General features: G+C 44.4%; 1 protein-coding gene across 1 annotated transcript in view; it reads right to left on the bottom strand.

Annotated features, from left to right (window-relative positions):
* Nucleotides 1–17,415, bottom strand: part of ppfia2 (PTPRF interacting protein alpha 2) — a 105,755-nt gene that overhangs the window by 32,908 nt on the left and 55,432 nt on the right. The window contains 3 exon segments of the mRNA XM_029495057.1: nt 191–265; nt 1,475–1,639; nt 2,560–2,661. Of these exon segments, the coding sequence (XP_029350917.1) occupies nt 191–265; nt 1,475–1,639; nt 2,560–2,661 (342 nt within the window).

A 17,415-nucleotide genomic window follows, 5' to 3' on the forward strand; every position in this document is an offset into this window, starting at 1 on the left:
CCAGCAGATATGACCTGCACATTTGCACACAACCCCCCCCCCCCCCCGCCTCCAAAACGATCACACCAAATGATTCACACCCCACAGAAATGCAGAATAAAGCAGTTTTATCTCTCTTCTTTCACACAGCATGATGTTCCACCCTCATGAGCGACATTTCAATATATATATATAATAATCATTGCCTTACCTCCTGATTGGCTGCTGTTAGCTCCTCCTCCAAGGCGGACACTCTCTCAAGCGACACCCGTAGTCTCTCTCTTACCTGTAAAAAAACAAAACCACCTATCATTAATCTGCTTTCCAAACACGAGGACCATAACATCAGGGTCTGCTTTATTCCTTACTGCCGGTTAAATTCTGGCCTGACTAATGGAGGGTTAAGGCAGCAGGCCAAGCCTCCATTGGCGGGCGTCCTCCGTCCCTCCCTTAGCCTCAAAATAACACTTTGCAATGGCTTCAAAGCAGCATTATGAGGCTTTTATTGCCTTTAAAGTGCCCGTTCCTGGGAGGAGACTCCCCTCCCACGCTCCCCTCGTCTCCTCGTCTGTGAACTCTCCACTGCCGGGTTTGTCGTGGCTGAAAAGGAGCGATTACTTTCACCGCTTGGCGACCGAACCGAGCTCCTCGGCTGCCGTGGCCCCCTACTGCGATGCCCGATCTCAAGAGGAGGCTGATCCAGGGTTAGAAGATAGTCGGGGTCTGAGTCAGGACCCCCGCCCGGCCCTCAGATGCACTAAAACAGCTCTTATTCCCCTGCTGTTGGAAATGCTTTCTAAATGATAGCTTTTAGAGGAGAGGCTGAATGGATTACGGAGGCGGAGATGATATGACCCAGGAGGATAAGGTCAGAAATTAGCAGACACGGGGGCGAAAACAAACAAATTATACCATTAACTCAGATGCAGGCCCCAGACCTTTTTAAACATCAAATTCAAGGATCTCTCAAAGACTTTTAAGCCCAAATCCTCTCAAATTTGAGGATAATGACACATCATTAACAGTTAACAGACTCCCTCTCAGTTGTGTCTCCTAAAATGCATTCAGCAGCACGTATTATTAGTTTTTGTGGAAAAAAATTTTTATACTATACAACTATACTTTTTTTTTTACACTGATTATAGAAATTCAAGCATTTTAAATGTGTATTAATATCTGGTCACGCTCAAGATGAACGTGCAACAGAAATGTTTGGTGTCAATCCTGATCATAACACACAGAAACACCAAAAGTGACAGCACAGCTTCAATGATTCTATTTAATTGAATTTGCAATTTTATTAGACAGAGATGTGACGTATGAAGCTTTTTTATAGTTTAGTTTATAAAAGAAGATGGGGATTGATCATAATTTTTCCTCTGGGGAAATCTGACTTCAGCATTTATCCTTCAGATTAAAACCTCAAAGATCAAGACAAAGTAAACACGCCATGTTCACATGCTGCTTAAAGAGGCGCTAACGGAGGCGGACGTACCTTTTCATCGAGGGCTTTGTGGTGTTCAAACAAGGACTTGAGCGCTTTGAGGACCTCGACTTCACTGGACACCCCCGAGGGAGACTGAGCCTGCCGCTTGACCACCGTCATGCGAAGCGACCGCTCGTGTCTGGACACCAGACACTCCAGATGTTCCAGCAGCAACTGGGGAGAGATCGTCATCATCAATATATAAAATCATACAAAACCAACCCCCCCCCTATAATATCTATAGACCAACGGGGGGGGGGGAAACTTCAGGCCAGTGACATGAAATACAAACTGAGCGGATCATTAGCCTTTTTTTTTATAATTTTATAATTTTTTTTATAAAATAACTATGAGTGGCAAAACTAAGCTTAATTAAAGTTTGCCTGGTAGCAGCTCATCTGACAATCTGAAGTGATAATAAAGTGAGAGAGTGAAAATGACTTTTTTCCAGCACCTCCTCCCCCTTTGTTTGTCTTTTTCTCTCTCACTGTTGTGCTCAAATCTTCTTCCTCCACCCAGAAACAGAGAGTGTGAGACTGTAAATACACACTTCATCGGCACTGGGCTGGAGAACAGAGCCTTATCTGTCAACAGCAGAGTGGGCTTACTGCTTTAGAGAGGAAATATATTTTATTTGAATATCCGGGATTTCAGCAGCACAAATTTGAGCTCAGTCGGTAACGTCTTTAGTTTTTTTGTTTTCTTTCCTTAAAATACTTTGAACCGGACACTGCGGGGCATCGGTGCCATTTGGACTCAGTTTTACTGGTGAGCAGCCATCCATGAGAAGTAAGCGGGAAAATGCTCAGGCAGAATGTGAGGAAGCTAATGAGGTATGTCTTGGCATCGGGAACAGACCGTCTGCATGGCTGCTTCAGCGCGTTTTCAGCCTTAAAACCGTCCCCACCAGATAGTTTAAGCTTCCTCAGGATGCTCTATCACAGTTTGCAGCAGGATTTTTTTTTTTTTTTTTCCCCAGACTGACATAAAATGCGGGCCAAGAGTTGTGAATGCAAAGATTCACTTCTGGATGAAAATACAACGACAGACAGTCGTCCGATTGTCGAGTGTGTCTGTGTGGAAGCTGCCATCACCCTGGTGTTGTTCCTCTCGGCCTTCAGCTCTGAGATCTCCTCTTCCTTCTCCAGCAGCTGCTCCCTGCAGGCGTTCAGCTCCTTGGTCAACGCAGCAAACTCCTGCACAACAACAAAAAAACAAAACACACAAAAGAGATACATTAGCATCACACAACACTGCGTAACAGCCCTCCGCTCTTTGAGGCGCAGTGATGCAATGCAACATAAAGCAGTGGGCCCCGTTGGATGTGAGCAACGAACTATGAAAGTATGTCAAAGAAAAAAACGAAGATGGCTTCTTCCACCAGTTACTGATGTCACTGGTCACACACAACACAACATTACAACGTCACAACGTCGAGTCCCCTTCTGAGCAGTTTGACAGGACTGGAGCAGACCCACAGCCAAAACCAAAATCATGACAATTAAATATCCCTCGTTTGGCATTTAGAGAATTATGATCAAGCTATTTACTGAGCAGGAGGTTTCACACTAGTGCTCCAAATTTACTTTAAACATACCTTGAATATCTGTTTTCTATTACTGCGACCTTTTGATGATTATTGTTGATGCTTGAATTAAAGATACTAAGATAGATTTATATTCTAACTATGAGATACGGTCAGCTCTGCCGTTCCAACAGAGTCTGGCCTCGTGGTAATCTGTGGGGGAAAGAGGATCAGCTCAGGTGTAGTGGATTAAACCGAGAGCACTGAGAGGCAGCACAAGGGAGGACGGAGAGGACCGTGGCGTGTGTGTGTGTGTGTGTGTGTGTGCGTGGTCTGCCTGATAGTACTACAAACTCAACAACAGCTGCGGACGACAGACTGCTGTGTGTGACGGAGCAGCAGGTTACGGGACGGCAGACCGCAACTTTTACAGAGGCGTGGACGGTTTCACAGCCTGAACGTGCAGTTCGCAAAGAAGGGAAGGGAGGCGGAGGAGAGGAAACGGGGGCTCCACCGAATTATGTTGAACTCAAAAAAAAAAAAAAAAAAAACACAAAGAAGAGGAAGCTTTTGGTTAACAGGTCTGAAGCAGCACCGTGTTTTCGAACCAGCAGCTCTTCTCTCGGCCCATTTTCCTGCAGTGGGTAACAGAAGACTTAAATAAGCCTCAACTACAATTAGAGACCAATTAGAGCCCCATTCGATGCTGCTGCTCGTCTCCCACAGCGCCTCTGTTTCTCTACACACATTTTTTACGCACAAAGCTCTGAGCTGTGTTGATGACACTCGGGTAAACAAGCTTCAGAGGCCTGTCAACACTCTGTCCCCGTCAAGCCGCTCTGCATCAGGCAAAGTCGGGAAAAAGAAGTCGTCTTCAGAGTCGGGCTCACGTCAGGCAGGAACAAAAACACGCTAACTGTCTCAGCGTGACTCCTGACTGACGGCAGTGAGCCGCTTTGTGGTTTAATTTAGTGGTTGGCGTGTTCGGTGTTTGACAACAGGTTTGTGTTTACTGCAGGACGTCACACATACAAATGTCTGCTTTTAATAGCAATGGGGAACAGTTTATTGATTGCAATTTGAAATAACTGTTCAATCATTAAGTAATGACCATCTGCTCGTTCTGAAATCTTGAAAAAAATAAACAACCCAAAAACTAAACAGGATTTGCTGCTATTTGTGTAGCGCTCTGACAAAATGTATGCAGCATGCACTAAGAATAAAAACAAAACAAAAAGAATAATAAATAGATTTTAGTGTATGTGAATGCACATTGTCATTCAGGGCCTGTGCACCATCTGCCCTTCATGAAACAAGGACAATAACTCAGGATGGCAGACAAACTCCAGGGAGTGTGGCGATATTGTGTCTCGTTGCTAGAGTAGTGCAACAAATCCTTACCGACCTTATAGAGCGCACAAAGGCGCCATGAAAATCCCCAAATCACCACCGACTATCACTCTATATGAGGGAAGCCTTATACAGCTACGGAAACCCAGACAGTCATGGTGGTTGTTAATGTTTCTGGCCTGTTGCTTCATAATGAAATCATCACAATTGTGCTCTTGTTACCTTGACTTAATTATCTCATAACGAATTCAGATTTGGTGGGTCTCAATATTTATTAGATCCACGTGTACGATCTGTTCTGATCTGATGAAGCGGCTGTCTGAATAGCGATAAAACAAACCGATGCTGATTCAACAGGCCGTTGTATTAATGTGTTTAAAATTGTCTCTGCACCCAAATTAAAAAGCAAACTATGTCTAGAATATTAACAGCAATTTATTCAAATTGGCCTAAAATGATTCAATTACGTTCTGTTATTCACACGAGTTCTCCTGCTGAACTCAAAGTCCTCTGAATGTTGTATATTAGAAGCCTCTTTCATGAAGTGACTCAGTAAAATCTGCAACGATGATGGACTGAGGTCCTCGTTTCGTAACTCTAAACCAGAGCAACCTCAAGAAATCAAGAAACTTAAGTACTGAAAACAACCTGTTTGAGATCATCTAAAATAACAGTTCCGGCTGATTTCTCATTGAGGGAAGAGGTTGGAGGTTTCTGGCTAATTAAAACTTCAACATGCTATTATCCTCCTGATCCCCACAAAGCAGTTAACATGCTGTGGATAAACAGGGGAGACCAGGTCAGCTGTTACCATAGAAACGGCATACAGGTACATATTTGTCCCACCACCACGTTCCTGTATCTGAAATGATGCTTCTCCCCAACAGCGATCGAAACTTCCACTTCACCCAGCTGCGTTTTCTAAACTTGAGTGTGTGCTGTAAGTTAAAAAAAAAAAAAAAAAAAAGGCAATTAAAGTGAATCCAGAATACCCTCCCAGAGTTATGGAGCTTATCATTAGTCACCTCTTATAAAAAAAAAAAAAGCCCTTCTGCAAATTGCACCATTTGCTTTACTGCTTGTGAGACCCAACAAGCCCCCGACGGCTCTCATAAGCTTAAACTTCCTCTGCAGCAGCCTTCAGCAGAAGCTCTCCGGAGCCATTCTTAAAACCCGCCGACTCTGGACGACAGTTTCTCGAAGAGCCAAGTTAAAGAAAAGGCTACGACCCGAGGGGGCAAGCAAAAGTTCTTCATCCTGCCTCCTCCTAAAGGCCACGCTGTCAGCACCTGGAGAGATTTTAGGCTCCAGTGAAACAACATTTCTTCCACAACATCTTCTGAAATTTCCCCCTCTGAACTTGTAGAATTATGAGACTTCTGCTGCAACGTGATTCACAAGCAAAGTGGATTCTGCTCAGACTCATTTTATAACCATTGTCCTCACACTAAACTCTGCATGCTGACACCCATTTTAATTAACTTCTCTGTGTTCTGTCAGCTAGTCTGAGCCAAGAGTTACACCACACACAGACACACAAAGGCTCGCTATCAAAGACACACGCTCAGACACGCACCAAACAAGACAAGTTCCATTTTCAAGAAACAAGCAGCAGTTACGTTTTCAAAACAAATTAAATTACTGCATTTCGACATCAGTGGCTCTGTGTTTGGGACTTCTTCTGTGATTATACATTTATAAGATGCCATATTTGGGGTTGTAACAAACAAAAATTGTTGTAATGTACTTTTTTCTAACCAGTGTCCGCATCATCCATAACCATCGATATCAACAGTGAAGTACAGAAAATCTACTCAAGGCAGAAATGTAACTGGTACGTAACGTAATAGTGCGTAAATGACGATTTAAAAACCAAATAAAATATGTAATATATTATACAATATTCCAAAAGCTGTGCAGGAATATCTCTTTTGGCTTCGTCTAATATCTGCTAAGGTGATTTTTCCTCAGGCTGGGAATCAGGAGGTTTGTCACCACTGATGCTATCGCTCTTTCAGAATTATCTTTAGCTCGAACACAACACACAGGTGTGTGGAGCTGACAGCCTGACGTGGCCTGGGCATGCCTCAGCAGCACTCTGGAGAAGTGACGGTAAAATAAAAGTAAAATAATTATTTCTTTCCTTTTATGGTTCAGGGTGTCATGACAAAGAAAATGTTGGAAAGTAATTTAACTCTTGAATTACCGTGCACACAAGAGTGCAGCTGAACTAACAGCCAGCTTCTGTAAAATGTATTTAACTGCTCCTGAACGCTGAATATCGAAATAACAAGGTGGTGAGGTGTGGCGCATGCCATCCATACCCAACACTGAACTGAAATTGGACTTCCTTTCCAATGAGTGATATTTATTTTGGCTTTATCTTTTGACGAAAACTCCGACCTGGCAAATTTCTATTCCCAGGAAACTCTGCATCCAGGTGCTGCCGTCATGAATAACCTGAAAATGGCCAAACGCACTGTGGCGGAAACACGATTCAGAGAGACAGCAGGAGAAGTCCGATCCTGGTGTCGGGAGCGTCGTGTGACAGAGAATGTTTCATGCATCAGTTAAGCGGACTTTCACCTCTGCTGAGGTTTTTACAAGTCAGGTATACAGCGAGTGGTGCAGCCTTCAGCGTGCACACATATACCTGCACACCCAGCGGGGGCCTGTAGGGGCCCCGGGGACGCTGATGGGAGGGATGCTGCCAGCAGCAGGAGTTTCCGCCGTTTGTGGTAATTAGTAGGTTTTGATTGCAGAGACTACAGGTAAATAAGATTTAAAATAGATAAACAAACAAGCCGGTGCAAAGCTGCGGCAGTTCTTAATAGTTCCACCGGCGCTTTTGCTTGAGATGTGATTGAAGGTGAAAGTCGTTTTAGCGCCGGACAGTTCTGATGAAGTGTTACTGCTTTATTTTATAGTCCGTTCAAACAGCTGGGAAGGATAAAATTCCACTTGGATGAGCTGAGGTTTTGCTCCAAGCCTCTCTCTAGCACTATTTTACCCATGACCCACCGGGCCGCTGGGCCCCCCCCCCCCCCACCTTCTCATTACCTGGGTAAACTGCCTAGCACTGCAATATATCAGGTTGTGTGTGTGCACACGAGTATGGACTCTGCCTGGAAGGTGAACTCTAAATGAAATGGTGGACAAAGGCTTCCTCCCTGAGTGGGCCGACTGTCGGCCGAAATTACAGCCGCAGCAATAGTTTCTATTTCTTTTCTCTTTCTTGTTAAGCGGAGCTGTGCAGGATAGTCAACACTTTCCAGGCTAAAAACGAACCCTGGCAGTTGTGCATCACTATCAGGAGAGGCAGAGAAGTGGTGGTGTGATTGACAGGATGCTGAGTCACTGAGTTAAACATAGAGAGCAGATTGAGGAGGGGAGGGGGGGTACACGAAAAAAAAAAAAAAAAAAACCTGCCACCCATGTGATGATGCAACATCCATCTCCTGCAGCTAAACTGTAGGAAGTCTGAGCAGGAATGATGAGATTTGTTATCTGAAACCAACAGCAATTTGTCAAAAGCCTAAAATTAGACTGAAAGAAAAAAAAATAGTTTAGACTGTAACCTTTAGACTCTGTTGTCAAGAATAAATTAGACAGATTCTGACAGATTTTCACAGCGAGAGGCTTTCAAACTGCAGAAGCTCTTTATGATTGCATCGTGACTCGCATTTGGTGCACCAAAAAAAAAAAAAAAAAAAAAAACGAAACAAAACACTGGGAAAGTATCCGATAATGAAGGATGAGTACAAAACAGAAGTATTATTGTGGTATTTGTGCTTTCTCAGGTATTACAAAGAGCTGAGGTTCAGAAAGCTCTACTGTAAATCTTTAATATTTGATTAAGAGTGTTATATTTACAGCGAGAGACCAAAGGCAGGACAGGGCAGAGGGAGCTGATGAATAAATGATGAGGCCTGCCTGCTGCCATCAATATGAACGCTGCATTCCCGCAGTCAACAAATGTCCGCACATGCTGCGGATTAACTAACATAAACAAGATGGTATTTAAACATTCAGTGCAAAATGAATGAGAACGCAACGCTGTGCAACAAGGCTACCAATGCAAAGTCATAAAGATTGTCTTTTTTTTTTTTTTTTTTAATCGTAGGCTACACTGGAGATGTGGGCTCCTCCTGAAAACTCTTATTTCTCTTTTATCTTGTTGACTGATCCGCTCCAACACCCCCTTAATCCCACACATGTCTACTTTCAATGTATTTTACTACACACATATCTTTTATTTTATGGTGTATAAATAATGCATGATGTGCATTATGTACTTTCTGCATTGATCTTAAAAAGAATTACAATAAAAAGTGTTTTGATGGATTCGAATTATTCAAACATCAGTTTTTTAATCTTCTAACACTAACAGCCTCGACCAACTCGATTTCCATGAACATTTGAAGTTTCCAAAAAAGTGGAACTACGTCATCTTCATCTCCATTTTCATGTTTAGACCACAACAAGAAGTTACGAGCGTAGTACCTGAATAGGTTTAGCCTTCTAAGTGATGCCTCTTAAAATCCCACCACGGTAGTCCACCTAGGACTGCTCTTGGCCTGTATTGTGCTGATAAAGAGGGATTTGACACAGACACTCCCAATTGGACACCGTGGAGCCGCAGAGACCTTGAGGAAGAGCCTCCGTGCGAATTTCAGCTCAGCCAGCAGGTTCATTTCCTTCAGCTTTAAATATTCAAGAAGTCTATCTGTGCTGAGGGAGCTCTCCTTCTCCTTCAGAGATGAGTTGAAGGTAGATGACAATTGTTACAAAAGCACCCAACATGCTTTTATCAATGACTCCTCTCCAGGAGCGGCGTGGTTTCCCTCTTTTATCTGTCAAAGTAACGCGACGGCCGCCCGCCGACTTCACTGACAGCTGAGCCGTTGCTGTCGTGCAGTCTAAGAGTGTCCACCGAACCGATGTGAGAACATCCAGGTCATTAATATTCCTACGTTTGTCAGCTATACGGTCCTTTGATTCCTCCAAGAGAAAGCGGCAGGTTGTGTAGCCATCGCTGCTTCAAAGAGCTCCTCAAACAAAAGCACTTGAACGATGCAGACGAGCTATAGGGGGCTGCTGTACACACATCCTGCTTTATGGTTTGTTTGCTTTTTCGCAACACAAACAACACCTGAATGGCAACAGCGCTGCCTGCTTTTACATCTTTTTTATGTATATCCTCTAAAGGGTCCACATTAAATCTAATGGCACTTTCCGGAAGGAGATGGCATGTGTGTAATGAACCTTGTAGAAATAAATCATTCACAATTAACCATTAACTTAAAATGAGCCAGCCATGAGTAAAGGGGAAACCGCTGAATTTGCTCAGTTCAATAAGGAATTGATTATATTCAGCTTGATTACCTCCTGATTGTTTTTGGAGCTGGACAGTCAAACGGTTGAATAAATGAGCTACGGAGACAAAAGAGCAAGAAGGGAGCCGGACAATGGTTGGCGGCGCTGAATGCGCTCGTGCCGTCGTGGCGCTGCGTCAGGCCAGCGGCGGACTGGTCTCTGAGCTGATGCTTTTAATGGGGCAAGAGGGGAAGAAACGACAAAATGAAAAACAGCTACTTGTAGCTGGGAGAGGATTACTCCAGGTAAAGCACAGCAGACATGTACAACAGATTAAAAGAGGAAAATGAAAGGTCAGAAAGGATGTTTGTGGGAGTGGATGTGTATGTTGGAAAGAGTGTGATGGCGGAGTGTGATTTACAATAACCTTTAGCTGGGGAGGTAAGAGGGGTCGCGTCTGTGCTGAAAAGGCCCCTTGAGGCCAAGTCATAAATTTCTGAGTGGAAATTATCGCCGGAAAATTTACCGCCTTCCCAGCGACTAATAACTAATTTTGATCTCTTTTGAACTCGCCCCACCTACCGAGACAGCCCCCATCACAGCATCAGACGTAGCCTTCAACCCGTAACCTGAAAAACCCCGGAGCTGGAAATGTCTGTCTTTAATAAAGTTAGCCAACTAACCAGCCAACCAAATAAAGGCTGACGACACAAATCAAATATCAAACGTGTTGTATTTCAGAATAAAAGCAGTCCTGTCCCAGAGGTGAAGATATCCTCATTTTATCTGACAGGAATAGTAATTTCAATCTCGTTTGGGAGGAAATAGATAATATATACACTCTAATAAGTTTCAATAGCCAATATCCATCCTCAGGTCGCAGAGGCACCAAATCAATTGGAATAACTGTTCCCGTCTGGTGTGCTGTGAAAAGCACATAGGAAGCTCCTGCTCCTCTTGTACAAAAACAATCCACCTTAGACTTGTGTCTGCGTCTGGGTGGAGGATTTCTGTCTGAGAGGGGCAATGTCAAGGCAAAGAAGCAGCCGGCCTCATCCTGAGATAGATTATTTGGCTTTCACTGGGGAAATGAGGGCGAGGCTATGAAAGAAAGCATCCCATAGACATCCCCTGTCCAATACGTGTGCTGTCAGCCCGACACGCTCAGCTCCAGTGAACGGCGCGGTCATAAATTGATGCCACTGTAATGCATGGCGCTGCCGTGTCCATATTCAAAAGGTCATGGGGGGGCGGGGGGGCGTTTTATTACCCAATGAGGACGCCTGGGCCTCTGTTCCTCACATCTAATGTTTTGTCACACTCTTCTCATTTAGTCTTAATAATGTTTGGCACCAAGGCAAGCAACAAAGCTGCATATCGCTGTGAAACACCCAAACAAGCACGGCTGGAAATGTCAGACCATCAATCACCTATTACCCACAGCTCCAGACGGGACCAACTGTCTGTGGGGGTTTATTTTTTTATTTTTGTCCCGGGGATGTGCTGAGACTGTCATTCAACAGGAGAAGGTGACTCTGTCCACCCTGTGTCCTTTTCTGCTCTCTGGCTTGCCTGGCAAACAGTATTATTACTACGACTGACAATTAGTTTTGTTATCAATGAAGCCTTAGAACTGAAGGCTATCTTCCCAGCTCTCACTGCCCGTATTCACAGGCTTAAAGGCACCGTTGTTAGTTGGTAGCCAGACGGACTATTTTCCTGATCAATGACTTCAATTTTGGCAGGTTGACGATAAGTCGACTAATTGCTGGAGTGCTAATTCCTCGAGGCGTCGCGTGCAGACCAGAGTTATGACGAGAATTTAGTCTGCAGGCAAAGTTTCACTGATGTGCAGTCATGTTCTGCCTGAAGCTCTGAGATGAAAGCCATCGAACGTGAGCCTCAGCGTAGTATCGTAAATCAAAGTCTGCTTGCCAGATAAAGATGGCAATTTTAGTTAGGCTCATAACCAACTGAGCAACAGAGCGCTTCGGTACGGGCGAGGTGCCACCTTTGGAAAATTCATCAGACAAGTGGTGGGATTTGCACAGATTACAGTCAGGGGAGAGAGAGAGTGGGCTTTGGAGCATTGATGATTCAATCCCTGTCCATGCAGATAACACGCAGCCGCAGACACAATAAACAAAACACTCTCTGTGCATCAAAGCAGCACACCGTCTGATGCTCAGATCAGAAGGAGATCTGTTAGATCAGGAAAATCCAAAACTCCGTCCCATGAACCTTAAAAGGACAAAGTAGGGCGCTGACAAGAAGGTGAGAAGGATGCCCTCGGAAAGGGAACATGACGGAAAACAACAAGCACACAGACGATACTCGTCCGGCAGTGATGGTTGACATTTCCACGTCTTCTCCTGCTTAGTGTCTTGGCTGTTCTGTCGGCAGTGGAGACTGAAATGCAATCCTCAATCCTCAGTGAGTCCTGACCCCGCTGACCTGAACCTTGGCTTTATCAAAGCCACCCCCCCCCTTTTACAGGAAAGAACCACAAAACGCAAAAATGAAATGGAATGAAAAATCCCTTACACACTAAAGTATGCTGCGCAAGAGGAGGAGATTAAAATATGTCTGAGAAATGACTGAGCAGCATTGGAGAAAACCTGTAACTGCCTCTGAGGTTCCAAAGCTCAGGACGGGTGAGGACCCGACCATTAACATTTACTACTATTTGACAACACCGATGAGAACGAATCGTAACGCAATCCATCAAAGCGATAATGCCATTTCAGATACGAGTTAACGGTGGACTATAAACATTGTATATTGTGCCATTTTAGTGTGTACTTAGTCCTGAACACAACATTAAAGCTAAATGCGTTGTAAATATCAAAGAGCGTGAATTAAGGATCACCGACTCAGCATTTTGATCCATTTAAGAGCAAGCGGTGTGTTTGGGAGAGATTATGGCGGCTTGCTTCACTGGCATTTCATGGGTTATTGCTTTAAAGGGTCAGTCCACCTAAATATAATGGCATCTGGCCATGTGAATGAGAAGCATTTGTTGAGTTTGACCTACAGAAGAATTACCCGCGGGCCTTTTCACTACCAAGTGCGGACTTCTTTCAATCTGTTAAAAAGGACCACATAATATGTTTGACATTTCCTGAGCATGTGAAAAAGGGGCCAGTCGAGTGGAGGTTGTTTCTTCAAGAGGCGTCAAGGTTAAGAGCAAACTGCCTTGTCAGCTTGGAAACGAGGTCAGAGAGGTGCTCAGGAGAAAGCATCTCAAAATACAGTTTGGAAATAAATACAAATGAACGTGATACTACACATATGACATTTTGACCCACTGCGTGCGCACACACTGCCTCTTACTGAGCTACACCGACAGAGAAGCTCACAGAAATAGCTCAGAGTACAATTTGTCTTGGAAATTGGAGAAGTAATGGTCAGATGGCTGAGGTGGGGCCGGTGCCTCTGAGGTCAGCATTCAAAACCGTCTAATAGAAAGCTTGGTCTCCTGTTCTTGTCTCATCCAGTCATCTGAGACGCTTCTGTGCAGCCCACGTTATCGTCCACTTCCAGCACCATCTTCGGAGCACGCTCAGTGTTCCTGTGTGAATTATATGGACCCGGATGAAATTCACAGCGGCGGACTCCAGACGCGATGCTATCCGAGGCACCTGCTGCAGACCCGACTGAGGTTGGCTCGAAAAAATACCTCTATGATGATCCAAAGGTGTCTCTTCGCAGCAATGTTGGCTTTAAAAGGTCAAATCGTTCTAGATAAGAAGGTTTTCATGTCATACACAACACGTACAAAAGAATTTGATAGTAAAGGCATCTAAACGTATATCACATCTTATCCGGACAGCACATGAGATGAGGAGAGAAGACATGCAGTTAAACATTAGCACTGTTGCTGCCTCCTTTTCTCTCTGTAGGGAACCACCGAAAGTCGAATGGCCTCCGGCGCTGTTCAAAACAAATTAGCGCTGAAGGCTTGGTCCTGTGAATCTCTGGCATTTCATGAAAGGTCTCTGTAGCAAGAGGGAGACCACCTGAGAGTCAGCCTGCATTCAAGAAACAGCTTTCAGGAGCGCAGCACCCAGTGATCAAAAACAATTCTCTCCCTTTGCACATGAATGAACAATCGTTCTGTCCATTTAAAGTTCACAGACCTGGGAGGTTCGAGCAGAGTGTATGTTTACACCGCGCCCATAATCAGGACCCCCATTTCCCCATTTCCAGGGCAATGCAGCAGCAGAAGCAGCAAGGAGAGAGAGAGAGAGAGTGTCAAGTCCAGTCAGGCAGAAATCAAACATGAACACGGAGTCGAGGCGGAATGGGATGAAAATGTCTGCCAGCGGCCAGGCAAGCTGAGGTGCCGAGATAAAGAAACGTGGATGGATCGGCGACCCCAAACAACTCACCGATATGTGCCGACTACATCCGTCACAACTAGAGAAATGGCCTTGTTAGGTCGACAAAGAAAAAAAGAAATGCCCATAATTGGTTCCAGGAGATAACATGAAGATAGTTGAAGTTGTTGATAATGTGCTGGTTTCATATACAATCTGAACAAAAGATGCAAAATCTCCACAATGTCCTTGGGAGGGTAACGTCCTGAAGTTCCCTCAGAGTGCCGAGTCGCCAGATGTGTTGCTTTCCTGATCTGGGCTTTGGCCGCTGTGTCCCATTACACTACAACACAAAGTTCACAGGCTGTAGAGCAAAACTCCTCTCTGGCTCACTCTGTCGCAGCTGAATATCAATTTTTTAAAATCTTTACTTTTCTTAGAGCTGCTGCTGAGCTCCCTGACTGAACAATCAAGTTTTTCAGAGCTTAAACTAAATCATGAAATGTGCTCATCTGGACCTGAAATCTGCCAATTATGTTAGTTACTCCGCCTTTAAATTTAGATTTAAAGGACCGAGGCATCATGTTTTAAACATACTGTGTTATTCCCAAAACACAAGGATGTCACGTTAACTAATCTTTTATCTTCAGAAGAAAGGGGCGATGAAACCAGTGTCCGCTTCACAGGTGTGCTGACAGTAGATGCTGCAGAGACAGCTCACAGTAACTGGAGATGGTGATACCTCTCCAAACATGCTGTGGTCACTGCAGCAGCCAGGAGTCTTTGTTTGTTTGCTGCAGTTCCGTAAGGTGCTGTGGTGGTGCAGATGGATGCTTTCCCTAAAGGCAACCTCTCTCTTCTCTCCTTCTCCCCCCTTCATCTGCCCAACATGCCTTCAGAGCACAATCTCTCTCTCTCTCTCTCACACTTTGGGTTCAGCATGACTGAGCACCACGGCGCTGCAGTCCTGAGTCACACGTTCAGAGGGCAACAGACAACAGACAAGGGGATCTAATTCACTCACGGTCTATTTCCAAGCAGCAAATACGCCTCATTGTGTAATGACCTACGTGTGTGCGATGCTTCGAAATCGTTACGTCTGCGGTGAGAGAGAGGTCGACGGTAGAAAACCTGCAGCAAGCCAAACAGAGTGCACAAATGACAGAGCAGAATTTACCTCAGAGGCGCTTAACATTGTAGTTATCCTGATCCCTGTGAAAGATATAAACACACTCCTAAGCCCGTGAGATACACAATATAGCTGGAATGCACAAAGAACATTTCCCATCGAACTCCAGCATATGGTGTGATAGAAGAGCAGAATACAGAGAGCTAGAGGCACGACAGCATCACCCTCCCAGGACTCCAACAAATGCAGAGGCTCCCCAGTGGCCTCTTAATGCAGTGATGGGGTCACGTCAAGGGTACAGGAGGACTGATCTGCTGCAGGGTGAACCGTCAAGGAAAAGTGTGAGAGGAGACACTTGAAAGCTGCCTCAATAAAACATGACGTCTAAATAAAGGGGTCATCATTGTGTTACAGTATTATCATAGTTTTTTTTTGTTTGTTTTTTTTTTTTTAAACATGGAACTATAATTGTGTTTCTCTAAAAAAAAAAAGAAGACAGTCACTAATTATAATTCTACTTTAAAACTAACAAACATCTTTTACGACGGGAAACAGTAGCAGTCATCCCATTGTCCCATCCATGAGGTGATTACACACAGATTTATGTTAAATTATTATTTCCATGATGAAAAATGACACCCACTTCCGCGACTGTACATCTGTGCAATTATGGCAAAATTTAACTGTGACTGTAATTAGGAGACATTTCTGGAGCAAGCGAAGTTAAATTTACATTCTGTGTGTCTCTCTAAAACGCAGCCTTGAGACCAAATAAAAACAGAACTGCAGAATTGCTGCATTTATTTTGATAGCCGAGTGGTCAGGGTGGAGCCGGTCCAGTTCCTGAACCCGCTTAACTTTTGACTTCCTGCACTGTCCTGTCAGAGGTTAAAGCAAAAGTAAAAGTGGTAAAACCAAAAACATTTGCAGGGATGATTTCCAGGATTCCTTCCTCGAATCATCTTCCTGACTACATTAGAGTTAGGAGGGCGTAATAACCTTCTGGTGAAAAAGATCCTATACAACTACGTATTGCCGTAATAATTGTGAATTACTCGGAGGGTACAACTCTGTTTTTGTTGCTGCATTCAGATTCCAGAGGGCCACACACGAGATGATAGAAAAGCGGCCAATCCTGGTGGGTTGCCAGCGCCGTCCTCTGCACCAGCTGGCTCCCCGCTGTCCTTCCGACGTGGCGCCGTTGCCAGGCTGAGACGCACCATGTGGAGTCAAAGCCCCCGGTGGGGCGAAGCGTTGCCAGATAAGTGTCTGAAATCTCACGGGTTAGTGCCGTTGTCAGATATATGTCAGAACTCTTCAGGGTGGAGAGGGAAGGGTGCCAGCTCCGCCTCAGACCTCGACGGTCGCTGGGCTCGCCAGCTCTGTTCTGATGTGCGAGCGTTACGAGGCTGACAGATAAAGCACCAAAGGCTGCTCGTTTCACGTTTGGTTGCCAGATGTGTGCCAAAGCAAGTGAAATATGAGCTCCTGAAGCACCAGCAGGGTTTGATCTAGCTTTTAAGGGTAGACAAAACTCTTTGGAGTGAATGACTTGATATTACTGAATTTTGTTTCAACCGCTTTTGTTTGTACAGTTAAGCATTATCATACATAAGCACCCTTAGATTATGCAGTGATTCTAAACAGCGATAAATTCTGGATTATTCTTTCATGATCATCAGAAAAGATCAATTATTTCTGCACCTGCTTGTGTGTGGCAGTTTGCCCTGTTTGGTTTAATTACTGTCACGGCGCCTGGCTGCAGGACGATGACTGATGGGCTTCCTGTTAAAGACCAAGTTAACCTCACAGAGAGGTGGGAATCCTCTGGTTTCGTTAGACAGACCAGATTAATATTCACATTCTGGTGCTGGCTGCAGCTAAGAATAGAGACACGTACTGTATAGAGGAAAAAGCTCTTCATCTGAAAGCTGGCAATCAGCGGCAGAGGAAGATATTCTAAAATGATAATTGTAGTTCATATTACATACCAGGCCTTTTAGGGTTCACAGACAGGATTGTGGTAAAAGCTTTACACATCCTCTTTCATAATTTTCTTTTTCTTATTGGCGGCCCGCTTGGTTTCTACAATTTTGCACGTTTGTAAATGGTTAAAAAAAACTCAAAACGTGCATTAAGATTCAGAAACCTACCATTAAAGGAGAAAGGAAAGGCTTTATGTTCTCATATGTGTCCTGAGGTTTGTTTTATCCAAGACTGTGATGAGTTACTTTGCACCAGAGTAGCGTGACCTTGAACAACTGTTATTTTTCTTCAGCTCAAAGAGCGCAATATGGAGAAACGGCAGGAT

This window comes from Echeneis naucrates, chromosome 23 (assembly GCF_900963305.1).
Source record: "Echeneis naucrates chromosome 23, fEcheNa1.1, whole genome shotgun sequence".
Lineage (NCBI taxonomy): Eukaryota > Metazoa > Chordata > Actinopteri > Carangiformes > Echeneidae > Echeneis > Echeneis naucrates.